This window comes from Microchirus variegatus (assembly GCF_963457635.1).
Source record: "Microchirus variegatus genome assembly, chromosome: 21".
Taxonomy (NCBI): Eukaryota; Metazoa; Chordata; class Actinopteri; order Pleuronectiformes; family Soleidae; genus Microchirus; species Microchirus variegatus.
In genome coordinates, this window is record NC_139822.1 from 13,316,988 (window position 1) to 13,337,635 (window position 20,648).

The 20,648-nt window shown below is 40.1% G+C and overlaps 1 protein-coding gene across 1 annotated transcript in view; it reads right to left on the reverse strand.

Moving 5' to 3' along the window:
- Positions 1 to 20,648, reverse strand: part of kif6 (kinesin family member 6) — a gene marked incomplete at both ends in the record, with an annotated part of 50,152 nt that overhangs the window by 3,411 nt on the left and 26,093 nt on the right. The window contains 9 exons of the mRNA XM_083908038.1: positions 1,727 to 1,842; positions 2,492 to 2,599; positions 2,685 to 2,768; positions 3,847 to 3,929; positions 6,360 to 6,495; positions 6,637 to 6,727; positions 7,376 to 7,426; positions 12,121 to 12,176; positions 12,678 to 12,780. Coding sequence (XP_083764164.1) covers positions 1,727 to 1,842; positions 2,492 to 2,599; positions 2,685 to 2,768; positions 3,847 to 3,929; positions 6,360 to 6,495; positions 6,637 to 6,727; positions 7,376 to 7,426; positions 12,121 to 12,176; positions 12,678 to 12,780 — 828 coding nt within the window. The remainder of the gene's footprint in view (positions 1 to 1,726; positions 1,843 to 2,491; positions 2,600 to 2,684; positions 2,769 to 3,846; positions 3,930 to 6,359; positions 6,496 to 6,636; positions 6,728 to 7,375; positions 7,427 to 12,120; positions 12,177 to 12,677; positions 12,781 to 20,648) is intronic.

Genomic DNA, 20,648 nt, shown 5'->3' on the forward strand with positions numbered 1-20,648 from the left:
TGACTCATCCACGAAAGAGTGTTTCCTCAAAGCGACTTGATGCAAATTGTGCAGCTGCTCGTCATCCGTCAAACAAATCGACGCAAAGCCATGCAAACAGGTTGTCGCAGTGGCCACAGGTTGCCTGCGCAGGGATGTTCAGATAGGAAGTGTTTGATTAGCAGCTGTTTGACACTGACATATTACAGTCAAGCCTTTTAGGAGGAGTCCTGCTATTTAATCAACTTTCAAGTAATGATATTGCCAGGATTGACTGTGAGCATCCAAACATCATTCAGCTCAATTATAAGTAGAGGACACAAAGAGATGCTTGTAAACCCAATTTGAATTTCAAATGCATCTTAAGGAAGACTGGTACAGACATCCCTGTTTCACAGTCATCGACGCAGTGCATGCTGGGATAGGCTCCACCTCCCTCTGTCTCTAAATGCTAGTGACCAGAGACGGATTATTTTAAACTCCTGAAAATCCATTAGTAAAACCACAGCACAGACACAGATTTCACTTATATTTGCACATTCCTTTTCATTACAGCCTTTAAAATGCGACTAGAAGGGATTTTCCACTAGTCCCACACACAATTTGTGTGGAATAAGTTGAGGAAATAAAGATTTTCTGTTGAATTCAATAAGGACAAAGGAAATGTGCACAGAAAAATAAATTAGAACGGTTCCTTTCTTTGTTAATAGGCAGCTTTAATATTCTTATCCTTATTAATACTTTGTTCAAACACAAAAGCTACTCCACATATATTAAAAACACCCATTTATACCATTGTACAAAGACATTTTTTTGAATGACATGAAAACACAGAACTATATTTCACACTGAAATGCACTCGGACCATTGAAAAGTCCAGTTTCATTCCAACCGTAAACACATATTAGAGCCAGATGGTTTCCTATTTTCTGCTCTATCCTCTGATATCTTGAGACAACATTTGTTTAGCTCAAATGGCCGGTGCGTGCCATGATTTATACTGCTGCCCATTACATCAATGGCATCATTTTTAGATGGTCAATACGTGTGTGTGTGCATGTGCAAACAGAATGACAAAAAGGATGAGAAAAGGACGTGTGTGTGGGGTGTCTTTTCCATGTGAAATTTGGCCTTCTGACATAATTTTCTCACATCATCACTGCCCATCATTGCTCATAGGATCATGTTATCACCTGGCAGATGTCGTGGTTGCACAAGCAGTCAGATGATGATAGCTCCAGGCCTTACATTCCTCCTCAGACCTTCATATCACTGATGAAGAGCATCTGAAAATAGATAATCCAGAAATTAGGTAAGATGTGACGGAACATATCCTCTGGAGTGTACTCGAACCTTCACAGACATAAGAGAGCGTATTCAAAAAGAAACAACAATGTGTGTTTTTTAAGTCAGGTTCAAATCTCTTTTGATAGGGGGTATAGAATCATAGAGAGGAAACACAGAAACCGAGATCTGAGGCTTCCCTGTCAAAACAGGGACGAAAGAAAGAAATACAGGAAAGAAAAGCTTCCGTTCTTCTGCCTGGTATCTGCTAATTTATTCCTCATCATCGACAAACCACGAGATAGGGAAGTCGACTTTACATGTCTGAGTCAGAGGAGAATATGGAGAGTTAGAGAGTTTTAAAGGTAAACAATAACTGATTTTCTTTCATACATTAAAGACTCAAGAAGATGTAAAGCAGCAAACCACCAGAGGGCAGTGTTGATTACAAAATGCGAATTACCTGGTCTGTTGAGGAGGTTTTGTCTGGCTCTGATAAAGGCCAGGATGTCAGCATCAGTCTGCTGGTGTCCAGTCAGTGGAATAGAGGAGGACGAGAGCTTGGTGCTAGAGAGGGACCTGACATGATATGTGAATATGTTTGAACGTCAGAAAAGGTCAACATGAATTATCCACATATTATCGAACAAGAATTTATAAAGTCTAACTGTTCTTGTTCCAGGTGCTTCAAGAGAGTGAGTTCAAACCGTTTCACAAACGCATCGCTGTGCTCCATGTGCTTGTGCAGACTACGACTACAGCCTGCATGTGATGCTCTGAATGTTTTACTGTGCTTGTAAAAAAAAAACAGCGCTCCAGTGAGAAACTATGCCTTTGAATTGGGTAGAAGAGTTTGGAGACATTACTTCACAAAAAAATAAAAATTTATGGCTACATTCGTAAGTGGAGAGAAAACACAGCGCGGCTATAAAATCTACAGGTCCAGGCCGTTTGTGTAGATTTAACGACCACTGCAAACATGTAGACTGGCTCCTGTGTTGTTTGCATTTGGACACGCACTTAAAAATGTACACAGTACTTAATTTTACGTCATATTATGACATAATTATTTTCACAGTGGCCTAATCTAATTTCAACACATTCTAACAAAAATATTTTGAATGTATCGAACACAGGCAGAGATACATTTACACACAGTGTCATTAAAAACCAATCCGTTCTTTTCAAAGCCACACGTTCATTTCCAGTAAGTCTGGCCCACATGTACCTCCACTCAGATGAAGGAGTGAAGTGAGTCACGCTCCCGTCCATGGACGTATCGTGCCATGCTGGTACAGCTGTTATGGGAGGTACCAGGTTTTGAGGAGTGAAGCTTCTGAAATTCACAAATAAATTCATACTAATTAGAACAAATTCTGACAAGTGGTAAAACACAGTCATGGAACAAGAGCTGGGCAGACCTGAGATCTTGAACAGAAGAGGTGGACGTCTGTGGAGTCGGGTCTGCAGGGAAGTCTCTCACTGTGCTGCTCAGAACAGGTGCACCACACAAGTTAAAGGAGGATTGTTATAGCACAATCTATATCTGCATCTACAGTAGATTTGTTCATATGAAAATCTATACTAAATTTATTTTTAGTATCATCACACAGTGTACATGTGTTTATCTAAACCATAAGAGATGGTAACACTGAAATGTAGTTTCCACGCCAATATTTTATGTCCAGCGTTTCTGTGGGGTTCACCTACTTTATTACACAGTCACACCATTCAAAGCATGAAAACACGGTGGAATACTAGAAGGCGAAATAAGGCCAAGAATTTATGATTTACTGTTACACTTTATAGCAACCATCCAGACGTATTTAATCTGATTAATACGAGGAAAAGCACCCAGAAAGCACAGATCTCCACCAAGGTTCAGCACATTTTTTTTATGGGCCATAAAAAATATATAATCAAAAACTGTTAATCAGCATTCCTCTCTGATGATGTTTGAAGACTTTATTTGCTGCAAAGCTGATGAACCTCTGAATGAACAGTAATGACAACAATAATCCTCAACAATATAATTCACTTTAAGTTCCAGGGTGTATAGCATCGGCTAACATCCTTTAACAACCCTACAACAAAATGTGATAACCGACATTGATACTGAGAGCAGGCAGGAAAGCCTGCAGCTGCAGTCTGACAAATGGACTGGTCATAATATAATGGTGTTTTGTTTGTGATGTGATACAATATCTATTTGATAAAAGCCTCATGTCACGTAGAGAGAATTATTTTATCAGTAGGGTTGGTGAAGCACAAAAAAAAAGGGTTCCATGGAAACTAGAGCTGCAGGTTGTTGGCCATTAAATCAAGTGACATTCAAGCGCAGATGGTGAATGGGTAAAAATAACTAATGAATTAAGCAGAAGTGAGTCAGTGAGGAGAAGGTGTTTCTTCTACATGTAAGCAGTTGGCTCGGCTCAGCAGAAATTCAGAATAAATGCTTTATATTAAGTTCATTTTGGCTTCTCCAAAAAGTAAGTTCAAGGTTGTATTTATATCTGCTGTAGCGCAGGACCGATGGAAAGAGAGACAAAACAAACAATCACAGAGCGAGAGAGAGAGTCTCACCCTAGTCCGGGAGTGCCGGGTAAAGATGGCTGTAAGGTTCCCTGTGGTGAGTCTGTGTGACGACACCTGGCTGAATCAGGTTCCTAGAAACAATGGTTGAAAGAAAACGTGTGAAATTTTATCTGGAGCCCTTCTGATTGGATGACAGTGTATATAAGTAATATGTTCCCTTCAGCTCCATCAGTTTTTAAAGATTAACCAACCACATGTAAACTAAACAATCTAGACTTGAACCTGTTGCTAATGTCCCGGTTGCAGACCGACGGCCCATTTCCTGCATGAAAACTGCACATGTAAGACCTGTCTGTGCGACTTCCTCTTTGTCAGTCGGTGATAAATTCCCTGGCCCTTCCTCGGATGTGAGTAAGATGGTATTCTCTCCGTTCGCGAGATCAAAATAAAAGAGTCGAAGCCAGCCAGTGTCTGCCGGTCAGATGTTGTTGGTTCCTGAAATGTGCACAACAGCCATTAAAAGGCCAAGCCAAGTGTGTGAGTGTGAATCCACAGACCCATCTCTCTTTGTCATTTATAATTTGTGCAGTTTCTACTCAACTCTCTATCCAAGCCTTTGCTAACATTGGCTTTCACAGTGTGTCCGTATACTGTAGACATCTCCTAAGTATTGAGTACAAATACAAAGGTACTATTTAGGACTGAAATAAACACTGACTCATTTATTACCCCCCTGTGTGTTGCTGTGAAACCCCAACAACATATTGTCCTAGTTAAAACTCTGACGACCGAGAGTGTGTATTGATGTATTTACTCTCTTGCTTCTAGGTTGCTCTCTGGGAACCTTTGTTTGGGTCACATGGATTTCTGTGTTTCTGAGTATTGGCCTCCTACACATCTTCCCACCAGGACCCATTCAGCATGACATTGAACAGAGACTGAGAGAGGGTCACACTGGTGCCACATAGCAGCTTGTAAAGAACATTACATTAGAGGTGATGGAAGATGGGCGAGGAAGCACTGTCCTAGCACATGAGACAATGCATAAAAATAAAACTACCAGCAGTACACATCACTCATCATAGCATCTGCCAAGAAAAGGAAAAGCGGATATGGAAAGTCAATTTTTTTGATGTATAAGACGAGAAGAAGTCCCAATACTGTGTTGATGTAATAATAATAATAATAAATTTTATTTGTAAAGCACTTTTCATAAAGTTATCTCAAAGTGCTACAGAAACCAAAAAACAAAATAAACAAAAGACTAAGAGAAAAATCAGACACGATTAAAATCAGACACGATTAAAATCAGCAGAAGAAAGAATAGTTAAAGGAGGAGAAGAAAGTGCAGAAAAGAGAATAAAAACATCTAGGAACGACCTAGGAAAGCCTGTTCGAATAGAAACGTTTTAAGCCCTTTTTTAAAGGCATCGACAGACTGGGGTTGTCGTAGGTGTTCAGGGAGGGAGTTCCAGATGTGGGGGGCAGTGGAGCAGAAGGCTCGGTCTCCCATGGTGCGGAGTCGTGTGCGGGGCTGATGGAGGAGGTTGGTACTTTGGGACCGGAGGTTACGGGTGGATGAGTGAGGGGTAAGGAGGTCTTTGAGGTATTGTGGGGCGTTGCTGTAGATGCAAAGGTGGGTGATGAGGGCGATTTTGTATTGGATTCTTGAGGTTATGGGAAGCCAGTGTAGGTTCTGAAGAATGGGGGTGATGTGGTCGTATTTGCGGGTTTTCATCAGAGTTCGGGCAGCACAGTTCTGAATGAATTGAAGTTTCTGAAGGTGTTTGTTGGGTATACCGATGAGCAGGCTGTTACAGTAATCAAGCCTGGAGGAGATCAGGGCGTGGACGAGTTTTTCAGCATCAGAGAAGGTGAGGAATGGGCGGAGTTTAGAAATGTTCTTGATATGGAAAAAGCAGGTTTTGTACAGATGTTTGATGTGTTTTACAAAGGTAAGTTGTGGGTCCAGCTTCACACCGAGGTTGGTAACTGAATGTAGTGTTATTGATGGACAAGTTCAACTCCCAGCGTCTCTACAGCTGAACTGTAAGAGCTATATGCGTTAATGAATTTAAAAAGCTTCAGAATTTAGTGCCCAAAAAGCAGCTTTCACAAGACCACATTCTGATTATGAAAGGCAGGCAAGTACTGAGGTGTAAGAAGCACAAACTTGAATCAGAAAAAAAAGAATTGACCATGTTGCTGTACAAAAGAACCCCAAAGTTTGCATTGTGGGCAAACACTTTACATTCTCCTCCTCTTCAACAACAAAAACCACATGTGACATGTTTATACTACGTTTGTAAAAAAAAAAAAAAAGAAAAATCCACCAGGGATTTGCCAAAAGTCTTCGGGACCTAAAACGTAAACAAAAAAGGAACTGGACATTGTTCAAGCCATTCAAGCAGAACCACCTGTCACAATTACAACATGAAAACATAGACATACATGCAAAGCAACAACAATCACTCCAGCTATTTCTGACATGCGATCATGTCATGTCACAGAAGCTTTATGTGGTGTTGGCACATATATAGACAGAAGGTAAATCTAGTCACCTGAACACTGGAAGCCTCCTGGCTCCACCACTTATGAAAGTCCTTCTGGAGCTTGACTTTTGCCCTCTCCAGCAACAGCTGCAGGTGCTCAATCTCTGTCCTCAAGGCTTTTAGACGGCCAATGACGCTCTTGTAGCTGATGGGAGATATTAGCAGCAAAACATTCATCTCTTTGTCCCCATTTCGCAGCATCTGCTGTGTCTCATCAATCTCAGCAGGGACCTAGGGGAAACTATGAAACCATGGTATGATGACAAAAAACTTTGACTACACTCACGTTTCTTTTTCTTGCAAAATCTGTTTGCACAGGTTTTCTTCCTCCAGGGCATTCATCTCCTCCCCAGCCTCTGTGTAATTCCCCATCACACCTGTAGTAGCATTGGACACGAGATACACTTTAAAGACAGATAATACATGAGCACACTGAGGAGAAAAACAGTCATGTTGTGGTTGTGAGACAATGTTTTGTATTGGCTCTGGATAACAGAAACCAGGCTGCTGTGACGTGTTCTCTGATGCAGAACTCAAAATAACAAGAAAAGTCTTTGGAGCCTGAAATAGGATGAGATGTTTGTAGTCTTTACAACCAGATTTCCTCATCAAAGCATTTATGTCACCGATCAAACCAGTCAGAAAAGACTAAATGAAGGGGTCTCGGAGTCGTTGCCGCCCAGTCTTTCAGTCTTTGGTCACTGAGCTTTCAGGCACTGAGGACTGCTGCAAAGGCTTTGAAGTGGCCACTGCTAAACAAGAGCACCCACATTGTGTTCACTTGTTTACCAGGCCGTTCTGAAAAGAGTTGAATATCAAAACCATGGTTGAAGAGTTTCCACTTGTGACAAAACTGCTCATTTCAAAGGATGATGTGGAACCAACTGAGTTTTAACTTGGATTCTCTTAGCTCAAGAAAATGCATAAAATACATTCATTTAGTCAGTGCACTGGTGAGCTGCTGGTGTGGCTGTGGATGTACAGTCTGTGGGTATAGATGGAGCTGGAACTCAAAATGCTCTTACCTTGAGCTGCCCTCTGCCTTCTCCTCAACTCTAACTGCTTCTTCAGATCATCTGAGAGAGGAGGAACACAAAAATAGAAACTGTAAATTACCTCAATTCATTCAAACATATCCAACCTCCAGTGTTAATTCTGATGCTGACGAACATTCATGGAATTCAAAATAAATCTGCTATGAGTAGTTATTTTTAACATAAAACATATCATCCCTTAAATTAGTTTTTATTTAAATCAACCTGTCTTTTCTGTGGTTTCATACGAACTTGATATATGCACCGAGCTGTAATCAGCTAAAATGGCTTGCTTGATTAGTTTCTGTAGCTCGACTTCACACTTGAAGATACTTCCCACAGAGAACTACTGAAAAAAGAGCTTTAATTAAATAATGCTTAACAAGCGAACAGGTGCACGTGGCTATACGGTTGCATCACAGCAAGAATGCTTTTCTGTGAGTTTGGATGTTCTCCCTGTGTGTGTGGGTTTTCTCTGAGTTCTCTGGTTTCCTCCCCATGTGTCCAAAAACATGCAGAGGTTAATTGGACACTGTAAATTGCTCATAGGTGTGAGTAAATCGTTGTTTTTCTCTTAATGTTGGCCTTGTGATGGACTGGGGACCTGTCCAGGGTGTACTCTGCATTTTGCCCTATGTCAGCTGGGATTGGCACCTGCAGCCCTCTCGCAACCCTCCTGTGGATGATAAAGCCATACACAATGGACAATAAACTGTTTTTCAGTCAGCTGCCAAACAGCCTGCTTCTTTTACTGTCCCTAAACTGTCTTGACACAAACAACTTGTCACTCCAGGTTCAAATGATTTACTCTTCTTGCATTGCATCGTCGAGTTATTTGCATCAATATTATCTTGACTTAAGACAGGACACTCTCTGAGTTACACAATAACAGTCCTCAGAATGAACCCTCGACTCCAGTGAGCCAGGAAGCAACATGTTGTTTTCCAATCATCTTGTGACAGTAATCCTGTGTTAACAAATGTATAAGTCAATTCTGTTTGTCAGTTTAATGAACTAAAACATGTACGAGCCATATTTGATACTTCTACATATCTATAACTACACCGAGGGTCAAATCTAAATGAACGCATTATCAGACGACAAAAAGAGATAACTGCACTTTAACATCAAATAAAATGGCTCAAATTTCAGATGCTGTGTGAAGTGAATGACTAGGATAATTACGAGGCAGACTGAATGATAAAAGGGACATTGAATGGCAGCAATTTCTGTGTCGAGTTCTCATTACAATCCCCCAGGTCTTATATGTGCACACTGCGCTGTGCTGTATCTGTTTCTGTAATAGAATCCTTTTGCCAATCTAAGAGCTGCGGTTCAAAAATGAGAAAGCCAGATGACGTATATATCATTTTTGCAAACAAAAAGGGGGTGTGTGAAGATACCTTTTCATGCAACACTTTTCATGGTGCCATAAAAAAGTGGGATTTGAACACAACAAGTGGGATTTGAACACAACAAGAGAGGGATTAATTAAAAATAACAATATCACTATCATAGACTATCAGCCTTTCATTGCTGAAGGGAACAATTTGCAATTAGCCCAGGCAATTCACAGTAAAACTCCTCGCAAACATTTCTCTATGAAGCACATAATTTATTTTGAGGTTTCAGACGACAGTGGAGCCATGAATGAACGATCTGAAATGTACTAAATGACACCCCGGGAAATGTCGTGCCCACGATGACAGTGTTTTTCCCTAATCTGATGGGTTACGAGCCAGGGTTTGGAAGCCCCTCACAAAGCCATGTGTTCTCATACAAAGTTCAGTCGGTTGGGAAGCTGGAAATGTAAATGAAGTGAGACGCCCTGTGGCTTTACATTGTGGTGCGGTGGTCAGACAAAGTCTTCCCCAACAAAACAACTCAACTGACAAACGATGAACGTTATAGTCACTAAGTCATGTAAAGCCTGCTTTGTTCATAAAGATTAAGAAATATTTATACCATGAGTATTCCATGTTGACATGGCGAGGATGTGCAGGAAGCAGCAACATAACGAGCTCTGTCCATGTGGCTCATGTCCTTAAGTTTGATTAAAACCACAAGGCCAAGCAGTTACACATTCATCTGCAATTTTCATGACACAATAAGCGTCATTTAAGCCTGCAATTTTAATGAAGTAATCTTAAATATGAGAGTAAACTGTTGGAAACTCTATTACCAAAATATGGATCTCAGTGACGACTGAGGAGTCAAGACCGCCCAACACTGACTTTCCTTCACTGACAAGAAAAATTCCATTAAGATAAATTTGCATACGTGTCAAGTAATAGTGGCGTGTGCATGCTGCAATATTTTTTGGATTCCACTCCAGTGCCCCAGGACAAGACTGCAGGCAAAACACCACAGCCTCCTCCAAACCACGCAGGGTTTCCCCCCACATCGTCGGGAGACATGCCGTCGTCTTTAAGGACTGGTTTCAAGCTACAAGCCTCAATAAATATTTGGTCATTTTTGTGGAGTGGAGGTTAAATGTGATATGCCGCAGTAAAGCTTGAGATCCAAGCATCATGCATGCTATCCTGCTTCTCGGTATCTTAGTGGGTGTCAATTCATGTCTGTATGAAATCATAAAGCTAATTTTACTCAGAAACTGCAAGTCTGAGAGCTGCATTTCAGATTATATGAAAGGAAACGTATAAACGGTTGTAAATACTGAATGAGTTGGGCTCAGCATTGTGTCTTTTTATTGGACAGATGCGTTCAAAGACATTTTTGTCTGGGGACCATAATAACCTAAACCAAGGACATCACATAAACTGTTCTGATGAACAGCTGATACCATCAGCTCTAAAAGTAAATCATTGCAACAGTCATGTTAAATCTAGTGGCTGTTGGTAACAAAGACCACATCCAATGAAGAAATCAAGTTACATTCTTTCTGCAATATTCCTTTTCCAGTGCCTTGGAACAATATTCTTGGCCACAATTTTCATTTAAGGCTCCAGTATAGTTTCCCTGCAATTTATCTCGAAAATCTGTGGGTCAATCCAGCAAAGGTGAGCTGATAAAAGTCGTCCCAAAGCAGATACCAGATGCTCCACCTCGCACGGTGCCGCATAAATCGCTTCACATCTGGCAGAGAAATCAAGAGATGCTGCTCATTTCCAGCTGCCCTACACCTTTCATGCTCTCAAAGATGTGCATCGCTGACCCCTCTGAATAAATATATATGCTTGCACTTTTTGGACCAAAGGGCTCGGAACATATGCTCCTCCAGTGGGATTGGATTCCAAGGCCATGTGCTGTGGCCAAGAACAAGACCGTAAACCAAGAAAATGTTTATACACTGATGTCTTCATGGGCTACTACATCTCCCCCTCTCTCCTACTAGTGACCCTCACGCTGGGCACATCCATCAGAGAGAGCAGCACAAAGCTTTTGTCTATATTATGCTAACTCTTTCCATGTTCTACAATAACCATGAGACACATGTAGTGTAAAATTTCCAAGCGAAGCTTCCAAAATGGCAAGGAAACATACTGAACTAAATATTATGGTACTACTTTCCAGCCAGAAGAGGCAACCACCTTCCACTAAAAACACTGTCTCTCATGAAGAAGGAATGCAGATCCATGCACCTAAAAATGTAACGATATTTGACAGCGTCAAGATGTCTTTGGCGGATTTTTTCAAATTTGAATAAGCTGAGGAATTTGATCCCATCAAAGATCTATGTTAATTTAGTCATAATCCAGACGTGATGCTTCCTACAAAGCACATTCTACATGCTGCTCATCACTGACTTTTGTGTGATATATGACATGTCTGATATACGGCTGTGTCAGCAGATCACAGCATAAATCCTGAAAAATGATGATGAATGTACGCTGCTTTGAGGTTTAACAAAACGCTACCAAACCACCAAACGTGATCTGAGGCAGTGGTGATGCCAGGCTCTGGTGTGAGGCAAACCTATTCATTTAATGTGGCATGTGTAATAAGCCACAAACGCACACAGTATGTCGTTGAGGGAAATTCAGAAAAGTAGCGTGCAATAGTACATGCAAACCAGATAGTCATAATAATACATTTTTGATGGAAAATGAAAGCAAAGTGCAGTGAAATCATTTAAACTCGCTGACACTGCGGACAGGGCTTCTCGCTCGCTGCCCGTGTGGAAGAAACCGATGACATATTATTGAATAAAAGTCATTTTGACAGCATGAGTACAGACTCCAAGTGAGCTTTCAAATCTGAATAATAATAATATACTTATTGGTAGAATAACCACTGGAGCAAAGCTGTAAACTTGCTCAGCATTGTCTGAAGCTCCGGCTCATGCCAGGCCTCATTTTGGCACAGAACGGCTACCTGTCAAGGACATTACCCAGAAGTACACAGGGGTGCATTTAAAGTCACTATAAAACAGCCGGAGACAGGCTAGTAAAAAAAAGTACAGGTTGGAGGAATAGGTGGGTGGAAATCAGAGTGCCTCTCTGTCCTGGAAAAGTTCAGGAATGTGCTGAACAACATTTCTACACTCCAGGGAAACTGAATATCCAATAATCATTAACGTTTTCCAGGCAGGTACGTGGGCTGGCGTCTTTTGGGACCAGAAGAACGTTAACAAACATTATCACCATCCAACACAGAGCTGGTGCCACAGTCTATGTAGGAAGATGATGAAATGTAAAATTGTGTGTGTGTTTTCTCAGCTGCTACATGTGTTGTGTTTTCTGGAAGGCAACCTCTCATCTGTTGATACGACTTACTGATTACATTTCTGGCTTCAGTCAGTTGCGTTCCAAGTTTTCTGGCCTCAGCTGACCTGTACAGGAGATCGTAGGTGTTAATGGGCAATGGTCGCATATGGCATTTGTAGGCCAAAAAAAAAATAAAAATCCCTTCAGTATTAAATAAAAACATGTATTACATGCTATGTCAGATGGGATGTTACTTAAAATCTTACATAATCTGCTCCTGGATAGAAGATGCCTTTTCTGGATTGTATAAAATCTAGCAGCTTCTACAGATGCTAATAATCTGAATGAGGAGAATCATGGCCCACAAAATTCTCTTCTCAATGGTAAACACTTTCCGTCTTTATAGACCAATCTCCCTGACATGCAGCATCGTTTGGGAAATGAGTTATTGCACTACAAAGGTTTTTATGTTTTATTTTCGTTTAATGAAGTTGGTCATTTGAATAATGTAGAAATTACAGAACAATAATGACCTGTTCGAGTCTTCGTTCAAATGTTCCTGCGTGATATCTGGGGTTCTACGCTTAAATGAGATTAAAACAAAACACACACAGCATGACACTAACCTTTGTTTGAGTAGGTTCTTGTTGTCCTCAATGGTCAGATAGTCCTCATGGTCTCTTATAAAGGTCTCAAAGGCTTCTTGCTTTCCCATAGACAGCTGTGGACCTAAAAAAGAAAAAAGAAAGAGGTGCAAGATACATTATAATGGCAATATAATCACCAGGGCCTTGCTAAACATCAATCAAATCAAATACACTGCTAACAAGGCTACATTATCATACGACCAACATGAAACCTGAAGTGTACATACAGTACATGTTCCCACATCCACACACACTCAATCTGGCAACCAGATGCATGCTACAGCCCCACTGATTTGGTGACCTCCCACCTATTACTAATTACACAATTTAAGGACTATTAGGCAGCCGTTCAAGGATTAGACCGAACATAAACACAAGTATAAACGGGGGGGGGGGGGGCTTCCATGATGAAATGGAAGCCCCCCCCCCCCGGCTGACTTTGGAAACTTGCCACATTTTTAAGGAAATTATTTTTTAATTAATTGTGGACACATCACCCTGCTGATGTTGTGTAAAACAGGCTTGTAATATTTAATAGGCAACTTTCTTAAAGCAATATAAATCTGGATCAAAGAAGTAACAGATGCTGACTTATGAGTTTTAATCTAAGAGTAAAGAGGGGGATATAATAAAAATTTGAGTATGAGTTTAATAACAATTAAGAACAATAAGGCACTGCTACTGACTCACCCAGCATATTTATTAACAATGCTGCATGTCATTAATTACATTTGTGCTTTTTTTCTTTTAGTATATACAAAAGTAGTGAATATAACCCCTCACTGGACCTCAAAATAAAACTTCCATTTTCACTTCTTTAATTGTTCTTTTCACTTCTTAAATGTGCTTTGGATTTGGATGATTGTCCTGTTGTACAGAGGACACTATACACAACTTTGATGATTGTGGACAAAGAGCTGAATTTACCTTCATAATTTTTCAAAAAAATCTGGTTTATCAAGGTGTTGTGTTGCAGACGTCAGACACTGACAGACACATACAGTTCCCCTTAATAGATTTCAAGATGGAGAAGCTTTGGTATCATTTTATAACTGTTGCAACTTTATCCTTCACGATTTACATCCAGATGACTCCAGAATTACACAGACTCATGATTATTTAGAAGTGCCGCCATTTAGAATTATACTCAACAAATGTATGAATGCAACACTTTTGTTTTGACTCAAACTTTCCATGATCGAAGCTCTACGTGCAAAGAAAGAGCTTATTTCTCTCAAATTGATTTCACAAGTTTGTACATTGATTTCACATGATTAATGTACATGAGTGCCATGGACTGGTCCAACTAAAAGGCCACTTATCTCATATAAACACCTACATTAGGCACTGAACTAATAAGGCATCTGAAGGGCGGCAGAGACTTTCTTTGTGACCAGTCCAAGGCACATGAGTGCAATAAATCAGGCTCTTTAATCAGTATCTTATGTTATACACATTTGTGAACCAAAAGCATTTTGGATCACATTTTTTTACTTTAATTCATGGAAAATGGGAGCATTGTTGTTTGAAAAGTGGCTTTTGTGGCAATAAATTGGCTGTTCTAGATTAGGATGAGAATTTGGTTCCTGAAATTAAAAGCAAAGACAGTTTCGTGTTAACAGGCTAAAAAGGTTTCCTGTAAGAAAGACACCACTGGACTGTGTATTACAAAAATCTCATAGTAGAATACAAAACAGAGCTGTGCAAGATTCCCTGTGCTAAAACCCAAAATTAACCAAAGACATCCAGAGGACAGTAACTCATGTGAGATTAATTGTTGGACAGTGTGGAATAGTCCTGATTGAAACCAGCAGGCATCTCACAGGGATAAAAAAAGTCAGTGTTAGGGTTTCTCTAGGGAAACACTTAATTCAACCATTGTAAAGGACAGCATTCCTCAAATATCTAAGCGTGATATGACATCATATCATTTTGCAATAAAACACTTTGTGGGCTAATGAAATCACATAGAACTCAGGCCAGTTTTCCTAATGCTCCTTTTCCACCCAGACAAACCGCTGAGGTTTCAAGGGGAGGAAACAACTTGTATATTGTTACCATTTTAACAAATACCAGTAAAATGAAATATGACAATGCTGTTCCATCAATTAATTAGAAGATTAATATTGTCAAATAGCATTAAATGCTTGCAGAGGAAAAACAAAAACATCTGTGTACAGTGCATATTCCTATACTGTGGCCAAGAGTGTTTGACTAAATGAGATGTCTCTACTGTTTCAGGCTTCTAGTAAGTTCACAGAAACATGTGGAGGACCTGGTAAGCACCTTATCCATTCATTATGCCATCTTTGTTTTAGCACATAAGAGACTTTTTCTGTTTTCCTGTACGCATACATTCAGGAAATTCACAGACAGTGGCCATCAATGAATATAAAACTCCCCAATGCCCATATTTTATTTTATGTTTGCGAAGCTAAAAGCTCCCCACAGAAGGACGGAGAATGGAAAGGGATGAGTCAACGAAATGTCATTCAGTAGACATGAATGGTTTCCATGGAAAGGTCATCATCATTACATATGCAGTTAATCTTCAGGGGGACAGCAATTACCCTCAGCGTAACCATAAGAGGCTGTTGGCTCACAGCAGCAGGAACCTCAGATTAAACGTGCATTAAAACATACATAAACATTCGGCGAAGCATTGAGCATGAGGAAAAGATAATGTGTGTCGTGCATTTGTTTTGAATTAGGACAGAACAAAGAACAGTGATTTACTGCACGTATAGTTTGGTTATGACTCTCCAAGTGGGTCACAGAAAATCACCACTCCAGATGTGATACATATGATATAATACAGTGTAGTGCACGAGCTGGAATGGTTTTGTTTTCCTTATGTTTTGCACATTCAGTGTATGGAAGAGAAATTCAATATGTAATTGAATGTAATTGCCTCGCTACAGTATTAAATGGTGCTTTGAGGGGGAAAAAAAACTCTGACACCAGGTGTGCTGCAGGATTTCACATGGTTCAAGTCAGAAATACTCAAGTGTTAGTTGTTGACCTTCTCTGATCTCAATATGTTCATAAAAGCTATTGGTTCCCAGTGCAGAGCCTTTCTGGACATTAACAGCTGATGGAAGAAGTGTGTTGTACTCACGATGTTGATTGCAAACAGAGCAAAAAAGAGGCAGATATTTCTCACGACAATTAGAATGAGTTATTTTTCGCTCACACCGTGTGAATTTGACCTCTGCATTTAACCCATCCTTATTACACAAGCCTGGCGCAGGAGAAGTGGGCAGCACTTATCCGCGCCCGGGGAACAATGGGGGATTGGGTGCCTTGCCCAGGGGTACCCCAGTCCTTGGCCCTTTCCCAGATTTGAACCGGCGACCTTCAGGTTATGAGCCCAATTTGTTTCCTGTTGGCCTGAGGTATGAGAAAAGTGGAGGAACATTCCACAGTGGACATGTAACTGCTTATAAGGGACTTGGGAGTCTTAACGGGGAGAGCAACCTTTCCACAACAAATTGGACAATAAAATACTATAATAATATTGTTGGCAAAAGTACTTAATTTAGTTATTGTACAGTCTGGTTTAAAAGTGGTGTCATCTGTTAACACCCTCTCAGTTCCAAAGTAATGTTAACACTAGTGAAGCTGTTTATCTCACATTTTTCTCAAGAACTTATGACCCAACAGCGAAATCCATACCCGTATTAATTACTTAGTGCTTTTCACTGTCATACTTGGAGCTGAGTGTGAAGATGAGAGTGTGACACAGGAAAGCTCCCCAACATCAACAACTTAACTGCAATTCTCAAGTCTCGCAGTTTTTATATGTGGGAAAATAGGAGAGACAAAGTTGAACAATTACAGCTACTTAAGCACATGTGGGCACTCATGAGTGATTCACTCACTTTAGGGGTCAATGAGTCACTATGCGTACAACTGGAGCACTGGCATCCTTTCAAACACTGGAGTGAAGAAAAGCACTTTAGTCTGAAGCAGAAGCTACTGTTAAAACGTGGCAAAACTTCAACAAATCAATCAGACTTTATTTATATAGCACCTTTCATACAAATCAATGCAACTCAAACCACAACAAGGAAAAAGCCCACCTCTCACTCATCAACCATCGAAACAACACACACGATAAACAGGTAATCCTATCTGTGAACCTAACATCGCCTTCACACAAGCCTTTCTGTGTTTCTACTAGCAGAACAGTGCAGATAATTGACTGCCTCTGTCTTCATGTCTCTTTGATATTTTTTGATAGATAGGATGTCTTCCAGATCCCTTCTAAGTCCATGTTCAAAATCCACTAGAGGCTGACTCTGCTAGTTGTAAAGAGAATTCAGTTTGAATGGAAATGGGAAAATTAACTACTTTCATAATGTAAGTAATTTAGTTAATGCAGTTAAGGGTCTCAACCTGGGTGGAGACGAGTGTCAGGGTGATGTATGACAGAAGGATAGCAGCACAAATGAAAGGGAAGATCTATGAGACAATAGCAAGACCTGGTTTGATGGTGGCCAGGATGGATTAGAAATTAACATAATTTGAGAGACAGTTCAGTCTAAATGGTTTGGATATAAAGTAAGAGAGGCAAGGTTGAGATGGTTTGGTCACATGCAGAAGAGACATAGTGATTATTGTACAAAGGATGTTGGTAACGGGGCTGCTGGACAGGAGGAAAAGAAGAAGTCCACAGAGAAGCTTCATGGATGTTGTGAAGGAGGACAAAAGAAAGGACAAGATGCAGGATGAAGTTAAGTCTCTCAACTACTAGGGTCTTTGATGAAACATTTAAACTTTGTAATTTTGTTCTAATGTAGAATGTTGTATTGCAAAACACCAACATATCGCTGAACTAAATCACAGTTCTGGATGCTTCCAAACAGGATTTTAGTTCCTTATGGGTGGCGGCACAACCAGTTGTCTCTTGGATGAAACGGTAATGCATATGCACGGCTCACAGCTCCCTATTTGAAATTTCCCGTAACACTCACACTAATGACCATGTGGTGATTCCACAAACTCAAAGTGCATTCTTGAGATTTATGACATCCACTAGAATCACAGTGACACAGAGGCTGTTCACTGGAACACATTGATCATGCTATTAGCAGTTCATCAATTAAAGAAATGGATGCCAACGGAAATGAGAATGCCCGCTCATAAAGATAAGTGCCTGGGGACAACACAACAACACAGCTTGTGGATCCGAGTGTAAAAAATTGCAGTTATTGTCCAAGATCATCCTAGGGGCCCCACATTCCTACAGCTTTATTAAAACATTTATAAAATATTTCACATTATAGTCTGTCAATCTATGTGGAAGGGAACAGCAATGCAATTTAAATGCTGTATTGCTTTTGGGTCAAAGGCAGAAAGATCACTCAATGACTGTTTTACAATAAGGTTCCATGAAATTGTATTTCATTACCAAATGGCTTAATTATTTACATGTCACTTATTTTAATCAAAATTGATGGAGTGCATTTAGGAACTCAAACTACTTTAAAGTGCCTAAATCATGCAGACATTTATGTTCCCGGTTATGAGGACCACCACATTACAATGTACTTGTTTTTCCACTAAATGTAAACCATAGGTTAGATCACATTTGCCATATAGTGTTGATTATACTAACTGATAAACATCTTTCCAAATGCTATAACTGTATGGCTCTACAATATACAGACACAGTGTTTGGTGTATGTGTTTGTAAAGCAGTCACAGTTCATCCAAGTGGTAGTTGAATCCATGAAATCAGATGATTCTTCGTCTGGGTCATCATTAGATCACATAACACACACAGAGAGAGACTAAGACATATGGTGCATCATTTATCAGCATTTTTTACAAACCACAGCTTTATAGCCATCCATCACAGCGCTGCTCATTGTCCCCTCAATGAATGACGGATCTGCTTACCAATGCTGACTGGATCATGTTCAAACATGTGTTTGTTTTTGAATGCATCCTCTTACAGAGACCCTGTTTGCAATTACCCCTCTGCTGGCATTATTACCACACTGGGCACCATTACACAAATATGTCGAGGAGGATGAGGGAGCTGTGGTTAGCACAGACAGACGTGCAGCCTCAGTCTGATGAGTTGCTGGCTAATTCTGCGCCCCTTGGCCAGGCCCAAGCTCGTTATAAGGGCTCAGGTTTATCATCACACTTAAGGCTCCACTTAACCAAAATTAAACAGGAAAAGCCAAATAAACACTACTACTGCCTAAATAGGATATATCAAAGTCTGATTGGCTTGACTTCTAGCAACCACCACATTCCGGTTACATTTAATCCAAGTTCAATTTGGAAAAAAAGCAGAACAGCAATGCAAGACAGACTGCTCAGGCTGAGCAATAAAATGATAACAATAATGAAACCAATACACCATGTGTTCAATATAAACTGCCCAGCCAAACCAGAGTCACAAAGTTGAATGATTTGTTGGACGATACGCATTCACTGTGGCATCGCTTTTATATTACGCAACATCACAACATTCATTTAAATCCACGGTTGCATTCATTTTTCAAGATCTTGTGTTTATGATGGAGTTGGAGCGCTGTGTTAAGTCTTCTCCATGAAACCCCAAAGATTCTGAATGTGGTTAACGTCTGGACTAGTCAATTCATGTGTGAAAATAAAGTCTCAGGATCCCTGAACCATTCTTTCACAAATTGAGTGCAGTGGGTCCTGGCATTGTCATCTTGGAATATGCATGAACCAGCTTAGCTTGTTTTTTGAGCATATACTATCTTTTGTTAACCTATTTTTAAGACCTGATCAACTGAATGTATCAGTATCATTATGTGACTGTGTTTTAGGCAGGGCTGTGTATATCAATGTGTATATCAAACACTTTGTTTTGAATGATTATCTGTTTCATCCATCTATTCTGTCAACGTTTTGTAACCCCCCCCCCCCCCAAAAAAAAAAGCAGCATGTTTATCTGTATATGAGACATTATAGTATATAGTATATTATTCAATTGAAATAAAAGAATATAAATAGGTATTTAATATTTCCCATGACATGATGCTGCCTTTATTTGAATTCAGGTTTGTAATCCCAGTAACGTCTGAATGGTGTCTCTTGTGTTTACACTGCTGCATTCTTGGGCCCTGAACCCTGCTTCATGTTCCAATAACTATTACAGGTTTTAAACTCATCAGCAACAAATTGCAGGCTTAATATACATAACTGTCTTATGTTGCTTTGCTGACATGACTATATTGGGCCACTTGACTAGCGTCCAAAAAAAAGAAAACCTCCTAAACACATGCGATCCAGCTGATGACATTGTTTAGAAATAAGACAGAACCATGGGATGTCAGACTGTTCACCATACACTAAAAATCAAGAAATAAAGGATTTGTCACAACCCCAAAGGCAACCGCAGCAGACACACTGAAATTCAGCAGGATCACAGCCAACTGCTCACATTCCAATCAAGAGAGATCACTCACTGTACTCCTAGCACCTCATTTATCACAATCTCTTGTCACGTTTAAACTAACTAGATTTCCTATGCAATGCTTTTGAATCATTCTTATTATTTAATAGCAGTGAGCAGCTGTAGAATATTGCCATGGATGAACAGTTTGTGAAGAAAATAACCTAGTATTTAAAATGTTTTGTGGGCAGAGGAAGCCCTCATGAACAGAGAAACATGCAAACTCCACACAGAAAGGCCTTAGTTGACCCTGAAAGTTGATTCACACCTCCGGCCGTGCCACAAAAATGAAAACCACTGATCCCCTATGCTGTTCAAGAGTCATCCAAACTACACACAATATCAGCAGACAAAAGATGAAGTTTGATACTGGTTTTATGGACCATGGATCTGAGATATGGCTTCTCAGAATTCTGGCATTGTCCTATTAAAGAGGATGTCGTGTGGTCAGTTAAACAACCGGCATGAATGAAAACCTTTTTTCAGAATGGCAAAATCAATCAGTGTCT